This window comes from Danio rerio, chromosome 8 (assembly GCF_052040795.2).
Source record: "Danio rerio strain M-AB ecotype USA chromosome 8, GRCz13ab, whole genome shotgun sequence".
In the NCBI taxonomy this organism is placed as follows: domain Eukaryota; kingdom Metazoa; phylum Chordata; class Actinopteri; order Cypriniformes; family Danionidae; genus Danio; species Danio rerio.
Window position 1 is genome coordinate 57,410,001 of NC_141028.1, and position 18,461 is coordinate 57,428,461.

The 18,461-nt window shown below is 37.7% G+C and overlaps 1 protein-coding gene and 2 long non-coding RNA genes across 7 annotated transcripts in view; 1 reads left to right on the top strand and 2 right to left on the bottom strand.

Annotated features, from left to right (window-relative positions):
* The window catches only part of LOC147842882 (uncharacterized), a 797,275-nt gene that overhangs the window by 386,764 nt on the left and 392,050 nt on the right, over positions 1–18,461 (bottom strand). The gene's annotated exons all lie outside the window — the stretch shown is intronic.
* gfpt1 (glutamine--fructose-6-phosphate transaminase 1) overlaps positions 1–18,461 on the top strand; it is a 121,068-nt gene that overhangs the window by 13,971 nt on the left and 88,636 nt on the right. For all 5 annotated transcript variants that reach the window (XM_087263718.1, XM_087263721.1, XM_087263720.1 and 2 more), the window contains 8 exon segments: positions 18–143; positions 240–298; positions 2,869–3,003; positions 3,095–3,156; positions 5,940–6,019; positions 7,958–8,066; positions 10,413–10,576; positions 14,731–14,826. In XM_087263718.1, the coding sequence (XP_087119844.1) occupies positions 18–143; positions 240–298; positions 2,869–3,003; positions 3,095–3,156; positions 5,940–6,019; positions 7,958–8,066; positions 10,413–10,576; positions 14,731–14,826 (831 nt within the window).
* On the bottom strand, positions 13,876–17,364 carry LOC147842885 (uncharacterized). Its single transcript, XR_015498515.1, has 2 exons — positions 15,586–17,364; positions 13,876–15,183 (listed from the first exon to the last, which is right to left on the bottom strand). It is a non-coding gene; the product is annotated as an uncharacterized LOC147842885 (long non-coding RNA).

Consider the following 18,461-nt stretch of genomic DNA (forward strand, 5'->3'; position numbering starts at 1 on the left):
GATCATGTGTTCCGCAGGGCAGCAGGATATTGATCTCGATGTGGAGTTTGACGTGCACTTGGGAATCGCTCACACTCGGTGGGCCACTCACGGCGTCCCCAGCCCTGTCAACAGCCATCCACAGAGATCAGACAAGACTAACGGTCTGTCACCAGTAAAAATTAAGTTTTACGGAATTCCGGTCTGTGAAAGAATACTTTGTGGTTGTGACTCACTATATTATTTTTATTCTGGTGCAGAGTTTATTGTCATCCATAATGGAATCATCACCAACTACAAAGACCTGAAGAAGTTTCTGGCAAGTAACACATTCCAGCACCATCTACATTTCAAAAAACGTTTGGTTGGATAACGTAGTCTTGGGTTGATAGACGATGCGATAATAGACATCACAATGCTGAGCCGCCATCAATATCCTCCACCCTGCTTCCGTAAATACACACTCGGACCCCGTTTACACTTATACGTCTTAGTTATAAAATGGCATTTTAGAACGAAAACGATTCACATCCACAGTGAAATTTCATCTAGCATTTCTGAAAAGATCTCCCTCTATACTGCTGAAAACGCACGCCACGCGACCACACACACATACACACACACATAAAGTCATGCACACATCTGAGCTCCAGCAGTCAGCGGGTGCTTTGAGCGCAAAACCCCAGAGAGCAGTGCACGTCGGACAGATTATCAAGGATGTACTGCTGGATGGCATTTCACTATAGTTGTGGCATGAAGGCAGTGGTTTTTAAATTTATGTAGGCTAGAAAATAATATTAAGTTTTGTAAGATTTTAATCCTTTATATTTTTATCCTATATATCCTTAATATTTTAATTATTTTTCATTTGTAAAGATATTTGCGTATTGCTCCACATCTTGTGTGTATTAAGCAGGGTGTAAGCGAGGCGCAACACTAACGCGCTCTGCGCTGGACAATAGACCGGCTTTGTTTTGGTCTATTGACAAATCTATTATAGCAGTGTTTCTCAACTGGTGGGTTTGGGTCGCGGGAACAATTTCAGTGGGTCGCGGAGTGTGTGATCAAAAGAACAACAAAAGTTTAATATTAAACTTATTTTGCTTATATCAGACTTTTATTTTTAAAGTGCGCGTGCAACAACTGTAACATTGGTATATGCCAAAGCATGCTAATGGGACTTTTAATTTGTCAGTAACCTGGGACAAGCGCTTTCGACGAACTGTATGCAATGCAAAAACCGGCGCGTTTAAGGTCTGTTGTCTTTAAAAATCAGCGATCTCCACTGGCTGAGTGATATCCAATATAAAGTGGGTCTCAGATTGTACAAGAAGGACAGCATTACATTAAATTCCCCCCCGCCATGTCTTTATAATAGTGAGCATTTATTTTACCCCAGTATATTCAATGGAGCTTCTGCGCTAGCCTGCCGATTCTGATGGGCGTGTGCGAGTAAACCACTTTTTGTCTCGTTTTACGCTTGAGCAACTAAATTAATGCCGAAGTTTATTTAACTGATTGTATTTTAATTACAGTACAACATCGATGCTGTAAAAGGAACCGTATAAAATGGAAAAAACTCACAATAACATGTCACCGGAAGTTTATCAGCATGGGAAACACACTAGCTCGGCATATACCCTATTGACATGTAAAATTCCAGCCCAAGTACGACCCCGAAAATGTAAAGTGTGGATTTACATATATTGACGACAAAAAAGGCTTAAAACCTCAGTGTGTCATATGTAGTGAGGTGCTTTCACAAGAGAGCATGAAATCTAAATTAAAACGACATTTAGAAACCAAACATCCCAGTCGCAAGGAAAAACCTGTGGACTATTTTGCTGAGGGCATCACAAAAGTGCATGTTTTGAACATATTCATGTTCAAAACAAGTACAAGTACATCTTACTGTGCTCACCGTGTAGCAAAGGCCAAAAAAAGCCCACACAAAAGCTGAACGGCAAATAACTGGTGATTATTATAAAATGGTTATGATTATTTTAATAATTTTACTTCAGTTTGCTGGTTTCTGTTCAGTTCAACCAGATCAGTGTTAATGTTTTATAAACAGTTCAGTTTAGTTAATGGTAACTTTACTTATCTTTACCCTAACCACTGTTTACAATATTTGACATTTTTACTCTGTAATATTTCTATAATTTGATACATTTTGTTAAATGACAGCAGTAAAATATTGTTTATTTGTAAGTCTTGGTGATTTTCTTATAATTTATCTGTCACTAGTTGTGTATGTTAACAATTAAATACAAATGAATCCTAATTCCTAAAATTATATTATAATTCCTAAAAATTTGGGTTGCGGCTTGATGACTATGTGAAAATGTGGGTCCCATGACCAAACCAGTTGAAAACCCCTGTATTATAGTTTCTCAAAATAGCAACGCGCTAGCAATGCACCTCAGAACGCCTTCCTTTTTAGACCAGAACGCCTATGGGCGCACATATGAGCGCAAATGCATTTGCTGTTTAAACAGCATGGCGCAAAACGTCAAAACAACTCTTGCCCCAAGCTGAAACTAGCAAAAAGCTATTGCGTCGCGCCTTGCGCCACATTGCGCCGGGTGTATGATAGGGCCCATTGTATGACGATGGTTTCTTCTGTAGACAATCGAAAACAAATATTGCTTGAGAGGGCTAATAATATTGTCTTTAAAATGGTTTTAAAAAATTAAAAACTGCTTTCATTCTAGCCGAAATAAAACAAATCAGACTTTCTATAGAAGAAAAAATATTATTGGAAATACTGTGAAAATTTTAGTGCTCTGGTAAACATCCTTTGTGAAATATTTGAAAAAGAAAAAGAAAGGCTAATTATTTTGACTTAAGCAGTACTTTGATGGTTTTTATTTGCTTGTGTGTGTACAGGAGAGCAAAAATTACGAGTTTGAGTCTGAAACGGACACAGAGACCATCGCTAAGCTGGTGAAGTACATGTATGATAACAGGGAGAGCAATGACATCACATTCGCCACACTTGTGGAACAAGTCACTCAGCAACTGGTAAACGCCTTTCCCTTCACCTTGACAATAAAAGCTTTAAAGGTCATACATAACCGGAACAAAGTGATAATAAATGTCTTGTGTACTTTAGGAAGGAGCTTTTGCTTTGGTCTTCAAAAGTGTACACTTTCCCGGACAGGCAGTGGGCAGCAGGTAACCTGAAAATTATACGGTCAAAGTAAACAAAGGGGGACCAAAGTCAGTCTTGGAGGATTGTTGTCTTGCAGAATTTAGCTAGTCTGTGAAAAAATATGTCTGTTGTCAGTGCTTAAATTGTAAATTAATAATTTCCGGAACAAAACCAGGAAATAAAAGTTTCCGTGACTGATGTCTGCCACATAATTTGAAGTTTTTACCGGAACATGACCTTACTAAGCATGTATAGCTAAAAAAAAAAAGCATAAAATTTCTGAAGGGTCTTTAATTATTTTGTGCTATATATTGCTATGGGTCAACCATGGATAAAAAAACAAACAAATCTATAGCTACAAACAAAAATTGTATAAAATGGCACTATTCAGTTTACTAACACCACTGACATTTAAGCTACGTTCACACTGCGAGGCTTAGTGCTCAAATCTGATTTTTTTCTCAGATCGGATTTTTTTTCATGGCTGTTCACACTGCTCTTATAAATGTGGCCAATATCAGATTTGCAGTGTGAACAGATCATAATCCTAAACTGACCCGCATGCGCAAAAGTGCATTACGGAGAGCACAACATGTCTAATTATGCACACGTGTGTGTGCTGCATGAGTAAGCACGTTGTCAGATCATGCTTATATGATTATTACTCTTTTCACAGACAACCATGGTGTATTTCATGAACTGTAAATGATTGTTCTGCTACTACTAATGTGTATTTTGGCATTTGAGACCTAAAATAAGTCTCCAGTGATAAAGAACACTGATCGTTTGTGATTTATGACAGCCGCGGTGCGTGGTAGAGATCTGCGCGGGACCAAATTTTGAATCCCGCTCCCGCCAGGTTTTAGCCCGAACCCGACCGCTCCCGCTTATATTAAGAATTTATTGTCCCGCTGCCCGACCCGCCCTGTTTTCTGGTCGCCGCGCCCGATCCCGCTAAAGAGCGGGGGAGAACAAAACCGAAAATCCCCCAGCTATACAGTCCAGACAGCCTATAACAAGCTGTCTGTATAAACACACACACACACAGCACCAAGCACACACACACACAGACCAATCTCTCTCTCTCATACGCGCGCACGCGCACTAACACACACACAAGTACCAAGCAGACACACAGGCGTTTGCTGTTATATTAACTCAAAGGGTTGTAATACCATGTATCAAGTACCAATGTAATACCAAAAGGTTTTATATAAAGGTATATAAATACTGAGTCGCGCCAGCTCCGGACCGCAGCGCACATTACTCTCGGGGCGTTTCCGGCGCGGATGCGGCAGCGTCGACTCGCTTACGGCCGCCACATCTGGCCCGATTGATTCGGGCCGGAAACGGGCAGTGAGTCCACAAGCATGCGGAGTCCGGCAGCCAAAGCCGGGCTGAGTGACAAGTCTCTGGCAGGCGAGAATCTAGCCGGAACTGGCCCGAGTGTATTTTGCTATCTGGGAAAGCTCTCTCTCTCTCTCTCATTCGCGCACGCACACTAACATACACACACACAAGCACCAAGCACACACACAGGCAAAGCTCGCTCTCTCTCTCTCTCTCTCTCCCTCATTTGCATAGCAATATCCGCGATATTGCTAGACAGCCCGCTCCCGTCCCAAATTAAACCCGTTACCGACCGCTCCCGCGATTTATTCGCAAATTTATTCCCGCGCCGCAGAAATCTGGTCGGGTCCTGCGGCGCCCGCGGGAATGAAGACCTCTAGTGCGTGGCGCTTTGATCACTGGTGTTGTGAACTCATCAAGGGTTAATGAGCAGCCACAGACTGAGCTGTGAAGGCGGAGTTGGTTTATCTCCGTTTGCGGAGTTATTTATTTTAATTCGTTATAAACCAATAATATAAACAGAAGACACGTGCAGAAGAGGGGTTTGGGTGCTCGAGCACCTGCCCTTTTTTCTCTCGGAGAAAAAGTTCTTCCTCCTTTGCACACGGATCCCTATCCGCAACACACACAATGCTTTTCGGCTTCGCGATCAACCAGTGCCTCAATCGTTAACCAGATTAGTTAACAAGCACCAGTTTTGCCTTCAAAATCTTTTTCGACATGAACGACCAACTTTCTGTGGAAATGTAATCGCCCTGTGTGCCATTCTACTGTGCTGCTGAGGGGTATATGATGTCTGCAACACATAATGATGACACATGTCGCTCGAAGATTATGAAAAGTCAAATGAAATCCGACATAACCGTTCACACTGCGCTCGCATTGCAAAACATCACATTTGTGTCTGATTCAAGACTACATATGAAAGTGGCACAGATCTGACCCGAAAAGACCAGATTCCATGCAGTTTGGGCTGTTCACACTGTCATCACCTTTGTCACATAAGGGGGAAAAATCAGATTCGTGTCACATTTGCCTGCAGTGTGAACGTAGCCTTAGTTCACTTACAAGCGAGTTGCCTTACACAGTTACCTCTTCTGTCATGTTTTCTGGCTGACTTAAGATTGCTTTGCTTTTGCTATCTTGATCCAGGGAAGCAGTTTCATCTTCTTGAGATCTCTTTTGATCAGGCTCATTATCAGATTTACTAATTTTTAAAATAATAAATGCTTGACCCCCCTCTTTGGCATTTTGAAAATACAACTATTTAGGTTGGCCACTACGCCATTATTTATTTTCGCTGCTCACTACGCGCAACAATCGAAAGTCTTAAATTTGGGATTAGAAACCTCACTTTTGTCTCTCAAAACAAATATACAACACTCTCACTGAACTCTTTCTTGATTAGACACTTGAGAAAACACTTTGTAAACAGAGATTTGTGTGTTTTGTCCAGGAGAGGAGGTCCATTACTGATCGGAGTCAGAAGTGACCACAGGCTTTCCACAGATCACATCCCAATCCTGTATCGCTCCTGTGAGTTTCAACACACCGCCTTCATAAAGCACACTCACCTCACAGCTCATTCAGGACATGTTTTTATTTATTATTTCTTTTTATTTTTATTGTAAACTTTTAAACATTTAACATTAACATTTTCGTTTAAAAAAAACTGCACAATATTCAACATGAAATATTAAACTAATGATAATAATAATAATAATAATAAATAAAAGACAACATTACATTGGGGTGACGCGGTGGTGCAGTAGGTAGTGCTGTCGCCTCACAGAAAGAAGGTCGCTGGTTCGAGCCTCATCTTGGTCAGTTGGCGTTTCTATGTGGAGTTTGCATGATCTCCCTGCGTTCACGTGGGTTTCCTTCGGGTGCTCCGGTTTCCCCCACAGTCCAAAGACATGCGGTACAGGTGAATTGGGTAGGCTAAATTGTTTGTGGTATATGAGTGTGAATGAGTGTGTGTGGATGTTTCCCAGAGTTGGGTTGTGGCTGGAAGGTCATCCACTGTGTAAAAATGTGCTGGTTAAGTTGGCGGTTCCTTCCGCTGTGGCGACTCCGGATTAATAAAGGGACTAAGCCGAAAAAAAATGAATGAATGAATTGTAGCGAGGCAGAGGGAAAACACAAACACAGTTGAGCTGAGTTACAAACAAGTCCCCGGAGGGTGCTTTATTTACAAGTGAAATACGTGAATATATGGTGCTCTTCTTGATGTGCGTGCTCGAGTGCTCCGGGGAGGTGGTGAAGGATGGTGAGAGTTCAGGTGCTGGATCATTCACGAGCTGGAGTCCGCTGTAGGAGAGACAGAGAGACATAAGCGTTAGCGCAGGGAGTCATGTGTAAATGAAGCTCGTCTTCCTCCTGTGTGGGGCTGACTTATCTCTCACTGGCTGATGAGGTCCAGCTGTGAGCGATCTGGTGCTGATGAGGTTCCAGCTGGGGTGAATTTGTGACGAGGGCGACTTGGCATCAGTGTGCTCGCTACATTCCCCCCCTTTTAGCGTCGTCCAGGTCCTGGGTTTTCTGCGGAGAAAAGGTAAGGTATTGAGAGGGGGGTAGAATGTTTTGACAGACCTGCCCATCCTGACCATAGCCTTGAGAGACCGTCAGCGTTTCTGTGGGAGGCCCAGGCTCGATGTTGTACGTCGAAGTTGAAATCCTGGAGCTACAGGAACCATCTGGTGACCCGAGCGTTGTTATTCTTTGCTGTAGCCATCCACTGTAGCGGGGCGTGGTCGGTCACCAGGGTGAATATTCTGCCAAAGAGATAATTCCTGAGCTCCAGTATTGGCCACTTGATCGCCAGGTTAGATTAAGAGTCTACCATGTAAACAGCGATTTTTGATTACCTTAAAGGACCACCGAGTCACAAAATGCTGAGCTTTTCTTTCTGTTCTCCATGCGGTATCAAATTCCATTAAAACAAGTCGAAAGTTAAAAATAAAACATACGAAATAAGATGAAACTCTGGAGGAAACGCTGGAGAGCCTGGTAATGCGACATTGTTTTATACTGAAACTTGCCTTCTAAAAGCACTTCCTTGGTCTTATCCATATTTCTTTGCATTTTGAACACACGTCAACCACAACAGGAAATAAAAAAACTGCAATTGCGTTAACTGCGTAAAAATTCTTTACGCGTTAAATATTTCAAATTAATCACATGCGTTAACGCACTAATTTTGACAGTTTTAATAAAAATATAACAAATAGTCATTTAAGTACAATGTCATGGAAAATTACAGTAGTCACTTTTGAAGAACATGGTATTATTTTAGTACGCTTTTTGATTTTAACTTTGATGAATTGATGACATGTTGACTAGTGTAGTTTATCAAACATGATTAAATATGTTTATTTTAGAGTCGACCTAATAAATAAAATAAGGTTTACATAAATTGTTGTTAATTTTCCCTGTGATGTCCTGTAATTAAGGATGCTGTTATTATCTTTATAGCTGGTAAAGATAAAAAGACCTGCAATACTCTGCCCAGGATGGACGAGGACACGTGTTTGTTTCCTGTGGATGAGAAAGCAGTGGAGTACTACTTTGCATCTGACGCCAGGTACATTTTGCTGCTATCAGTTTTTTTTTTTTTTTTGCTTTTATCCTTGTGCTGCATTGTTGTTTTTAAAGATACAGTAGGTGATTGTCTTTTGAAAGATGTTTTGTTGTGCTGGTTGAAAGTCTATTCACATTCCAAAAGTACTGATTAAAGTAAAATATCTAAATGTGTTTATATGTATTTTTATGTTCTGGGTAAGGCATAAGACCAAAAAGGTTCATCCAATTAAATATTGTGTGGCCGATAATTCCCATAATTCTGATAAGTGGCCCAAACTGTCTGTCCGCAAAGGCAGATTTGTACATTTGCAGCCATTCATGCAGGTCCACAGTTTGTTGGACTTGTATACAGTTGAAGTCAGAATTATTAGCCCCCTTCGAATTTTTTTTTCTTTTTTAAATATTTTCCATATGATTTTTAACAGAGCAAGGGAATTTTCACAGTATATCTGATAATATTTTTTACTCAGGAAAAAGTCTTATTTGTTTTATTTCAGCTACAATAAAAGCAGTTTTTAATTTTTTAAACACCATTTTAGGGACAAAATGATTAGCCCCTTTAAGCTATATTTTTTTTCTCGATAATCTACAGAACAAACCATCATTATACAATAACTTGCCTAATTACCTCAACTTGCCTAGTTAACCTAATTAACCTTTTTAAGCCTTTAAATGTCACTTTGTGTGCTGTACAGAAGTGACTTGAAAAATATCCAGTAAAATATTATTTACTGTCATCATGGAAAAGATAAAATAAATCAGTTACTAGAAATGAGTAATTAAAACTATTATGCTTAAAAATGTGTTGAAAAAAATCTTCTCTCCGTCAAACAGAAATTGGGGAAAAAATAAACAAGAGGTCTTATAATTCAAGGGGAAAAATAATTCTGACTTCAACTGTGTGTGTGTATATATATATATATATATATATATATATATATATATATATATATATATATATATATATATATATATATATATATATAATTGCATAGCAGTACACAACAACTTTTTCTTGCAGCAAGGTAAACAAAATACAGATTATTATTTATTTTTATTATTATCAAAAAGTGATTTGCTGAAATTGTAGCTGTTTCTTAAAATCAAACTAATTAAAATTAAATTAAATGAATAATAATTTTCTGCAAATTTGTACATTTTGTTAGGAGCTGTATTACTGCACATTACTATATATATTTTTAAAAGGTTATGATTAATAACTGAGCCCAAAAAAAGTAGGTTGTTGTTTATTGTTGGATATAATAATCAAAATTGTGTGCGAATATGTAAACTGCACAATACATTCTAAAATTATTGTTCTAGTTCAAATTATAAAGATAATTTACACATCAAGACATTGCTTTAATTAAATTAAAGGGATGCTTCACCCAAAAATGTACATTCTGTCATCATTTACTCACCATTTACTTGTTTCAAATCTTTATTTCTTCTGTTGAACTCAAAATTAAAAATTTAGAAAAAGGTTGGAAACCTGTAACCATGGACTTGCATGATATTTGTTTTTCCTACTATGGAAGTCAATGGTTACAGGTTTTAAGCTTTCTTCAAAATATCCTTTTTTGTTTTCAATAGAAGAAAGAAACTCACAAAGGTTTATCCCAGATACAGCGACCTGTCAGTACTATGTATTTGTTTGTAACACATACAGTTGAAGTCAGAATTATTCGCCCCCTTCAATTTTTTTTTATTCTTTTTCAAATATACCCCAAATTATGTTTAACAGAGCAAGGAAATTTTCACACTATGCCGGATAATATTTTTTCTTTTAGAGAAAGTCTTATTTTTTTATTTTGGCTAAAATAAAAGCAGTTTTTAATTTTTTAAACACTATTTTAGGGACAAAATGATTAGCCCCTTTAAGCTATTTTTTTTCTTGATAATCTACAGAACAAACCATCATTATACAATAACTTGCCTATTTACCCTAACCTGCCTAGTTAACCTAATAAACTAAGTTAAGCCTTTAAATGTCACTTTAAGCTGTATAGAAGTGTCTTGAAAAATATACTGTCAAATATTATTTACTGTCATTATGGCAAAGATAAAATAAATCAGTTATTACAGATAAGTTATTAAAACTAATATGTTTAGAAATGTGTTGAAAAAATCTTCTCTTTGTTAAACATAAATTAGGGAAAAAATAAACAAGCGGTCTAATAATTCAGGGGGGCTAATAATTCTGACTTAAACTGTATGTACTGAACCAAAAGTCCTGTAGTGAAAATGTACAACATCAATGTGTGTACTATCACATGTTTAGTTAAAACCCAAACTGAGTGTATTTAATCATATTGTTTAAAAGCATTTACATGACTCTTTTCTGCAGTGCTGTGATCGAGCACACCAATCGTGTTATCTTCCTGGAGGACGATGATATCGCAGCAGTGAGCGACGGCCGTCTCTCTATCCATCGAATCAAGCGCACCGCGGGAGACCACCCAGCTCGCGCTATCCAGACCCTCCAGATGGAGCTGCAGCAGATCATGAAGGGTACGAGCAGATTTAAAACCCTATTCCAAGGTTATATGAGTAAACCAAAATGAAGACCAAAACTTTTGGTCAAAACATTTTCATCAACTGAAGTACAATGTACAGTTGAAGTCAAAATGATTAGCCCAAAATTATTCGAATTTTTTTTATTTTATATTTCCCAAATGATGTTTAACAGAGCAAGGATTTTTTTCACAGTATTTTTTTTTTCTTCTGGAGAAAGTCTTATTAGTTTTATTTCGGCTAGAATTAAAGCAGTTTTGAATTTTTTAATACCATTTTAAGGAAGGGTGTTCGGTTCTGGGTTATTTGGTGTCAACTCCGATTCTCGACTCCTAATCTTGGAGTCTGTGGAATCGACTTCGGAATTGACTCCATTTACATTCACTTAAAATAGCGCAAGGAATAAAAATGCTTTATCATATTGCGCTTTATGCAATGCTACTGCGTCAATTGCAGCTTTACATTGTGCAGTTGTCTTCTGGTCGGACAAAACCAGCAGTAAATCATCTGCAATCAAAAAAAAAAATTATCAACCTGCACTTTTTTTTACAGCATATTTTAATTGTCTAGTTTAGATAATTTAGAAAATTGCATTGCAATCTTGGAGACAAAAAGTCAAAACATCAATATATTATAGAAATGTTTAATGGACAGATGTGTAGCAGTTCATTAACAAAGAAAAAAACACCTCAATTGAGCCCAAACAACGTTTGGTCACACTTTACAATAAGGTTCATTAGTTAATGTTAATTAATGCATTTACTAACATGAACAAACAATGAACAATACATTTACTACTGTATTTTTTCATGTTAGTAAACGTTAGTTAATGAAAATACAGTACTTCATTGTTAGTTCATATTAACTCATGGTGCATTATTTAATGTTAAAAAGTATGGACTTGGATGTTAATAATGCATTAGTAAATGTTCAATTATGATTAATAAATGCTGTATATGTGTTGTTCATGATTAGTTCATGTTAGTAAATGCATTAACTAATGAACCTTATTGTAAAGTGTTACCCAACGTTTAATATATATAAATATATAGTCTAAATATATTCTTAATATTTTTAAGGTCAAAATTATTAGCCCCCTTGAGCAATATTTTGTTTTGGATTGTCTACCCAACAAGCCATCATTATACAATGATTTGCCTAATTACCCTAACCTGCCTAATTAACCTAGTTAAGCCTTTAAATGTCACTTTAAGCTGAATACTAGTATCTTAAAAAATATCTAGTCAAATATTATGAACTGTCATCATGGCAAAGATAAAATAAATCAGTTATTAAAAATGTGTTGAAAAAATCTTCTCTTCGTTAAGCAGAAATTGGGGAAATAAATATACCAGGGGCTAATAATTCAGGAGGCTTCAACTGTCTTGTGTGTTTGTGGGGGTTTCTTTGTGTGCGAAACAGTGTGAGTGTTTGACACATTGAGCATGTTGTTTGATCTGCGTTGTGTTTGATTTGTAGGACAAAAAAAAAAAATTTAGTAATCCCCATTCGGTTCCAATGGGGCAAATTATCGAGTTGGACTTAATAACTTTAACTTAAGAGGGCTTAATGGAGTATTTATTGTGTACTGCCAGTGCTGTCTTAGGGCATAGGCGACAAGTAGTTGCTTAGCATGCAAGTCATTGTATAAAGATAGTTTGTTCTGTAGACAATAAAAAAAAAAGCATTGCTGAAGGCGGCTAATAATTTTAATATTTTAATATTTTAGTAAAATATTAAACACTGCTTTTATTATAGTCGAAATTAAGCAAATAAGACTTTCTCCAGAAGAAAAAGTGTTATAGGAAATACTGTGAAAAATTCCTTACTCCATTAAGCATCATTTGGGAAAACAAAATTCACAGGATGGCTAATCATTTTGAATTTAAAAATAAAAATACAATAATTGATAGATTTTATTTAACCAAAGTTGGTAAAATGAAAAAATAAATAAATAAATAAATCACCGTGTGTGATCACATGAGATCTTCAGTCCTTGAAATTGGGCACTAGGGAGAATTCAGGGCTGCAAAATGTAATGTGCTTGAGGTTTAAGTTATCCAAGAGAATACTAACACTGTTGAACTTGCACAGCTCTCATGTAAGAGAGAAAAAAAAACTAGTCAGCAGAGGGCAGTAGATGTGCACCGCTCTGTATTTCTCCTCCTTTTTAATGCTCCTCCTTCATCCCTCCATCCACATCTCCACATATTTCTCCTCACCTCCCTGTTTTTCATTTGACCTATTGAAAAAAAAAAAAACTAACACTATTCTCATGACCTAAATTCAGGGTAAATCGTCCCTTCAGATTTATTTCTGCATTCCTGCTGTCTATCTCAGTGATTCTGAGGAAAAAAAATCAGCAGTGTTTGCAATTGAGTTTTAGCTAGCAACAATCCCTTAAAACTATTTGTGTAATTAGCTATTTCTGAATGACTCTTAGAGGAACAGTTCACCTAAAAAATAAAATGATCATTTACGCACGCTTTACTTGAATACACAGATATTTTGAAGAGAGCTGGAAACCTGTAACCATTGACTCCCATGGTATTTCTTTCTACTATAGAAGTCAATGGTTACAGTTTTCAGCTTTCTTCCAAATATCTTTGTGTTTCAGATGTCAGCAAACAATATTTCCTTAACATTGTGATCATTTGTTGGTGTTTTTTCCCTCACAATTTTATTTTCAAATGGATTTAAAACAAATCATATTGTACAAACATTAACAGACGTTCAGTTTTGTGAACGCACAAAAGAAGATATTTTGAAAAATGTTGGAAACTTGTAACCATTGACTTCCATAGTAAAAATACTATGAATATCAATGGTTACAGGTTTTCAGTTTTCTTCAAGATGACGACAGATGAAAGAAACCCATGAAGGTTTAAATAGTGAGTAAACTTTTAGTTTTAGATGATCGTAAACCACATTTCCACAACAATGTGATCATTTGTTACAGTTTTTCCTATTTTTCCCCAACCAAACCATATTTGACTAATATTAACAATAAATAATAATAATAATGATGACACCGTGGCTCAGTGGTTAACACTGGTGCCTCACAGCAAGAAGGTTGCTTGTTCAAGTTCCGTCTAGGTCAGTTGTCATTTCTGTGTGGCGTTTGCATGTTCTTTCTGTGTTGGCGTGAGTTTTCTCCGGGTGCTCCGGTTTCCCTAACAGTCCAAACACGTGTGCTATAGGTGACTTGAATAAACTAAATTGGCCGTAGTTCCCAGTTATGGGATGCAGATAGAAGGGCATCTGCTGTGTAAAACATATGCTGGATAAATTGGCGGTTCATTCCGCTGTGGCGACCCCAGAATAATAAAGGGACTAAGGAAATTTAATGAATGAATAATAATTAAAAAAAAAAAATTAAAGCATGAAACTAAGAAATGGAAGGTAGATACACCAGAAAAGGTCCTCAATTCCTTGGTGATCCTTCGACGCCGAACTGTATTTTCTTGGGGGTGCAATAGGAAATAAGTTTATTGATCCAATGTTTTGTAAATGGAGAATGAGATGATTACCAGTTAATTAAAATGGATTTGTTTCCCAGCTGTTCCAGCCAGAAGTGTACAGTAATATTTTTGTTTTTATTTTTAGTCTGCATGAACTGGAAGTTGAAACCGCTTTTTTTTTCCTTATTATGATGTAGTTCCTAGAGAATAATAATAACAGAATGTTAAATAAGAAACCAGTGGGCGTGGCTTGTTTATTCTACTGGGAGCTAAGTAGGCATTTCATTCAGAAAGATCAGGAAATGGGTTTGGGGAGAGTTATTACTATCTCACATATACCTCCTGCTCACCATTTCTGCTTGTTATCAAAACTGATGGTTGAACGGGTGTGTTTAAGCATGTTAGCCACACCTAATACCTCAGACTGACGCAATCTGAGGATTTAACTGAAAACAAACAGGAAGTGCATTTTCAGATTTCAAGAAAAGGCAATCTTTTTTTTTTCCCTCAATGACATGCACTGATGAATTGCAAAAACTAGCAATGCGAGCTAACAAAATCAATATGGTTGGTTTTGATTTCACGTGTACTTTAATAATATAAAAACTCCCTTTCGTGCTTCACTACAGTGTTCTGTGATATCCTAATGTACCATTAACTAACATGGCTCTGGTTGTTCTGTAAAAACAGGAAACTTCAGCTCCTTCATGCAGAAGGAGATCTTCGAGCAGCCCGAGTCTGTGGTCAACACCATGAGAGGAAGAGTTAACTTCGAGAACAACACAGGTGAGCCCAGATTACTCAATCATTCTCAGATCATGAGTGCAACTTGATGTGAACTCGTTTTATTTGTTCGTTCAAACGTACTGTACTGCCACACAATCCATTTAACAGGAACAGTATGTATCTTCGCAAACATGAATCATCTTTAACCATGTTGTTTTTTTATTCACTTACTGTATGTTGACTTTGGTAGAACTGCATGATCAGTCAATCACATCGTTTTCCAGCATTCTCTGTTCTCATGAGCATTGAGTCAGATTTCAGCAGAATGCTAAGCTTATTTTATTGCTCCTGAGGCTCTTTTAAAGGCACAGTATGTAATGTTGTTTTTTTTTGCTTACTTACGCACTTACGTTAGCACTGCTCAATTACGGGAAAAATCATAATCACTAGTATTTTGGTCATATTATTGATTATTATGATTAGGGCTGCGCGGTTAACCGAAATAAGATCATGATCTCGATTCGACCCTACACACGATTTTAATTCAGTTTTTCTACGATTCAGCTAATTATATTTTCCTGGATCTTTTAATCTTAATAACTGATCTCTCGCTAATTTGGTTCTTCAAAGAAGTTCGCAAATCATATTAGAATGTCTGGATGAACTGATCTGAGATCGCTGCGTGTGATGTGAAGGAAAGATCTATCGATCCTCGAAATCATGATTAGCAATGCAACGATTGGCTGACGGCACAACTGCGTAATGACATCATCTGATTAATAATCAAATATCCATGCGAGCAAAATTACATCAAATTACCACTGCTCAATTACGGGAAAAATCATAATCACGATTATTTTGGTCATATTATTGATTATTATGATTAGGGCTGCGCGGTTAACCGAAATTAGATCATGATCTCGATTCGACCCTACACACGACTTTAATTCAGTTTTTCTACGATTTAGCTAATTATATTTTCAAGGTCAGGAGAGAAGAGTAAAGGCAGACGCACAAGTATTAACAGGAACATGAACACCTTCAAATGGCGTTAAAAGTGTCCCATACTCAGGGCTTTACATTAACACCTGCCAACTGCGAGTAGATTTCAGCTTTGGCGGGTTAAGCCTGGTTTATACTTCTACATCAAGTGACCGGCGTAACCCACCGCGCATGCAATTCGCAAAGCTGTGCATTTATACAGCAGTGAGGTGTTAATGTTCCTCTGTGTCGAGTTTCTTCGCTGCTGTTTTGTTTTTTGCGAACGCTTCCTGAATGTACAAGTGGCTCAAACTCGCTCATTTTGAAGCAGGAACCGGCTCTCGGTCCCGCCCTGACTCGTCAGCGCTACCAAGCCGACCAATCACAGAGCTTGCGCTACGCGTTGTTGCAACGTATAGTTACATTTTTTGAGCGGTGCACATCAGTGACGCCGACGTCCACGGCATAGGGCTATGCGTCAACGCGTAGGCTGCGCCGTAGCATACGTGTGCGCTTGACGCAAAAGTGTAAATCAGCCTTTAGACAGACAATCCCACAAGCCACTTTGGAGCCACTTTAGCACATTGTAGTTTTCTTAAAAGCAGCGTTCGACAATATAAGGATGACCCAATACGCGTGCAATGTGATCTTAGGATCGAGAAGTAAAATAATTGTGATCACGCGAGCAGAAGAAAGCAAGTGAATACCGAATAAGATAGCAGCTGATGTGATGCGCAGGACTTCCTAAAACGCGTGCGCACAACACCTTAAAACGCGTGCGCGCTCTCGTTTCTTTTCGTTAAGCAACCGTGTCTGGAACAGGGTCTGGAAACGCAACTGTGATCGGTTTTCTTTTAAATAGACTACAAAAAGTGATGAACATGCACCCACAGTCCTGCTGCTTTCAAGCGCTCAAAACTTGTCTTTTTGTAAGCAGCACCGGTTGCTTTCACTTTGAACAGATTATTAATTGGCCTGAAGTTAATCGTGTGCATGTGATCATCCTTTCATTATCCCACACGGTACGTTTTTACTCCTGCTTTCATTTGCTTTCAGTTTTATTTGCTTTTATTTTTGTTAAAATTGTTTAATTATCTTTTTTTTTTACAATATTGCTTTAATGGGAGATTAACTCTCCATTTATGTGCAGTTAACTGGGAATCTGAGAGACCTTTAGCCAGGACAGATTACTGCTTATTTTTGAATGCCTACATGACAATAGTTATTTTTTAAAAGTCAGTTGCTTTCCTTTCTGTTTTAAGAAATGTTTTGTTAAATAAAAAGTATAGTGTACAGCTGTTTTTTGCTTGTTTTAACACATTTAAAATTTAAATAAATTTATATAAACATTTAAAAGAGATACATTTGATAAATGTAATTGTAAACTTGCGTTCTGTGAATGAACGTCGCCTCGTGGTTCCATCCCAAAGAGGGAAGAAATCACTTTCGCAAACGCTCACGCTTAATCTGCCCAGTTGGTGGAATGAACTCCCTAACTGCATCAGAACAGCAGAGTCACTCGCTACTTTCAAGAAACGACTAAAAACTCAACTATTTAGTCTCCACTTTACTTCCTAATCTGCAATTGCCTCTCTGGATATCACACTAACTGTACCCAAAAAAAAAAAAAAGTACTAATACTTTCCTTCTTAGACTTTACAGACCTGAAACTTGCCTACAGCACTTATTCATTGTTGCTCTTATAGTTGTGTAAGTTGCTTCCTTGTCCTCATTTGTAAGTCGCTTTGGATAAAAGCGTCTACTAAATGACTAAATGTAAATGTAATTGTAAATCCTTATCTTTGAGCTCTGAAAAGTCATGTGAAATAAAAACTAATTGCAATATAACACTATATGCTCATAATTTATAGAATTATAGTTCGGCAACACTATATTATAATATGCCGAACAGAGCAGACACTTTTGACGCTCACAAATGATCATAAAGCCCTCGTGCTGCAGGAATTAGGAGGTTTGCTGAAGGTGTAGCTGTCGTGCAGTGAGGGGTTTGCGTCTTTAATAATCTACGACAGTTTGTGTTCGTTGAACAGTAAGAATTTTTAATAAATCCGTATGAAACAGTCCCTTAAATGTCATGTTGTGTCTTCAGTTTCGGGCTTTGCACTCACACTACAAGGCCAAGTGAAGCGCGCTTTGGCACACCTCTTCCAACCGGGCCAGGGCCGGCCAACTGAACCGCGCCTGAGCCTAATTCAGAGCACTCACACTTCTCACAATCTGGAAAACGCGCCTGGGCACAGTTTGGATAGCATAGTGCACCCTAAAATGTATTTAGTCTGATAAAACAGCAGGGCCTTTTCTCTTCTTGATGACGAGCTGAAGAGCCGGAAGTGTTGGACTGTGGCATAATAAAAGCTCTGCTGTTTTCATTCTGTCACTCTCGTCTCTCATCAATTCTTGCTTCATGGCTTTTATTTCACTTCAATGGCTATCAGCCTTACTCTACTTCATAGTACCATGATAATAAGTGTTAAACACTTTGGATATGTCATATGGCATATTATATCTGTATATCTGTCACATGGCTTTTTATAAATACCTTAAATGCTTATGCTCATTTCTGCAGAAGTCCTGTAGAATGTAATGAAAACTACAACTCCCATAATTCCACACCCAGTGACATCAAACTATGTTTTTGTTTGTTGTGTAAAACTACAATACTGTGCCTTTAAACCTTTGTGGTCTGTGCGACA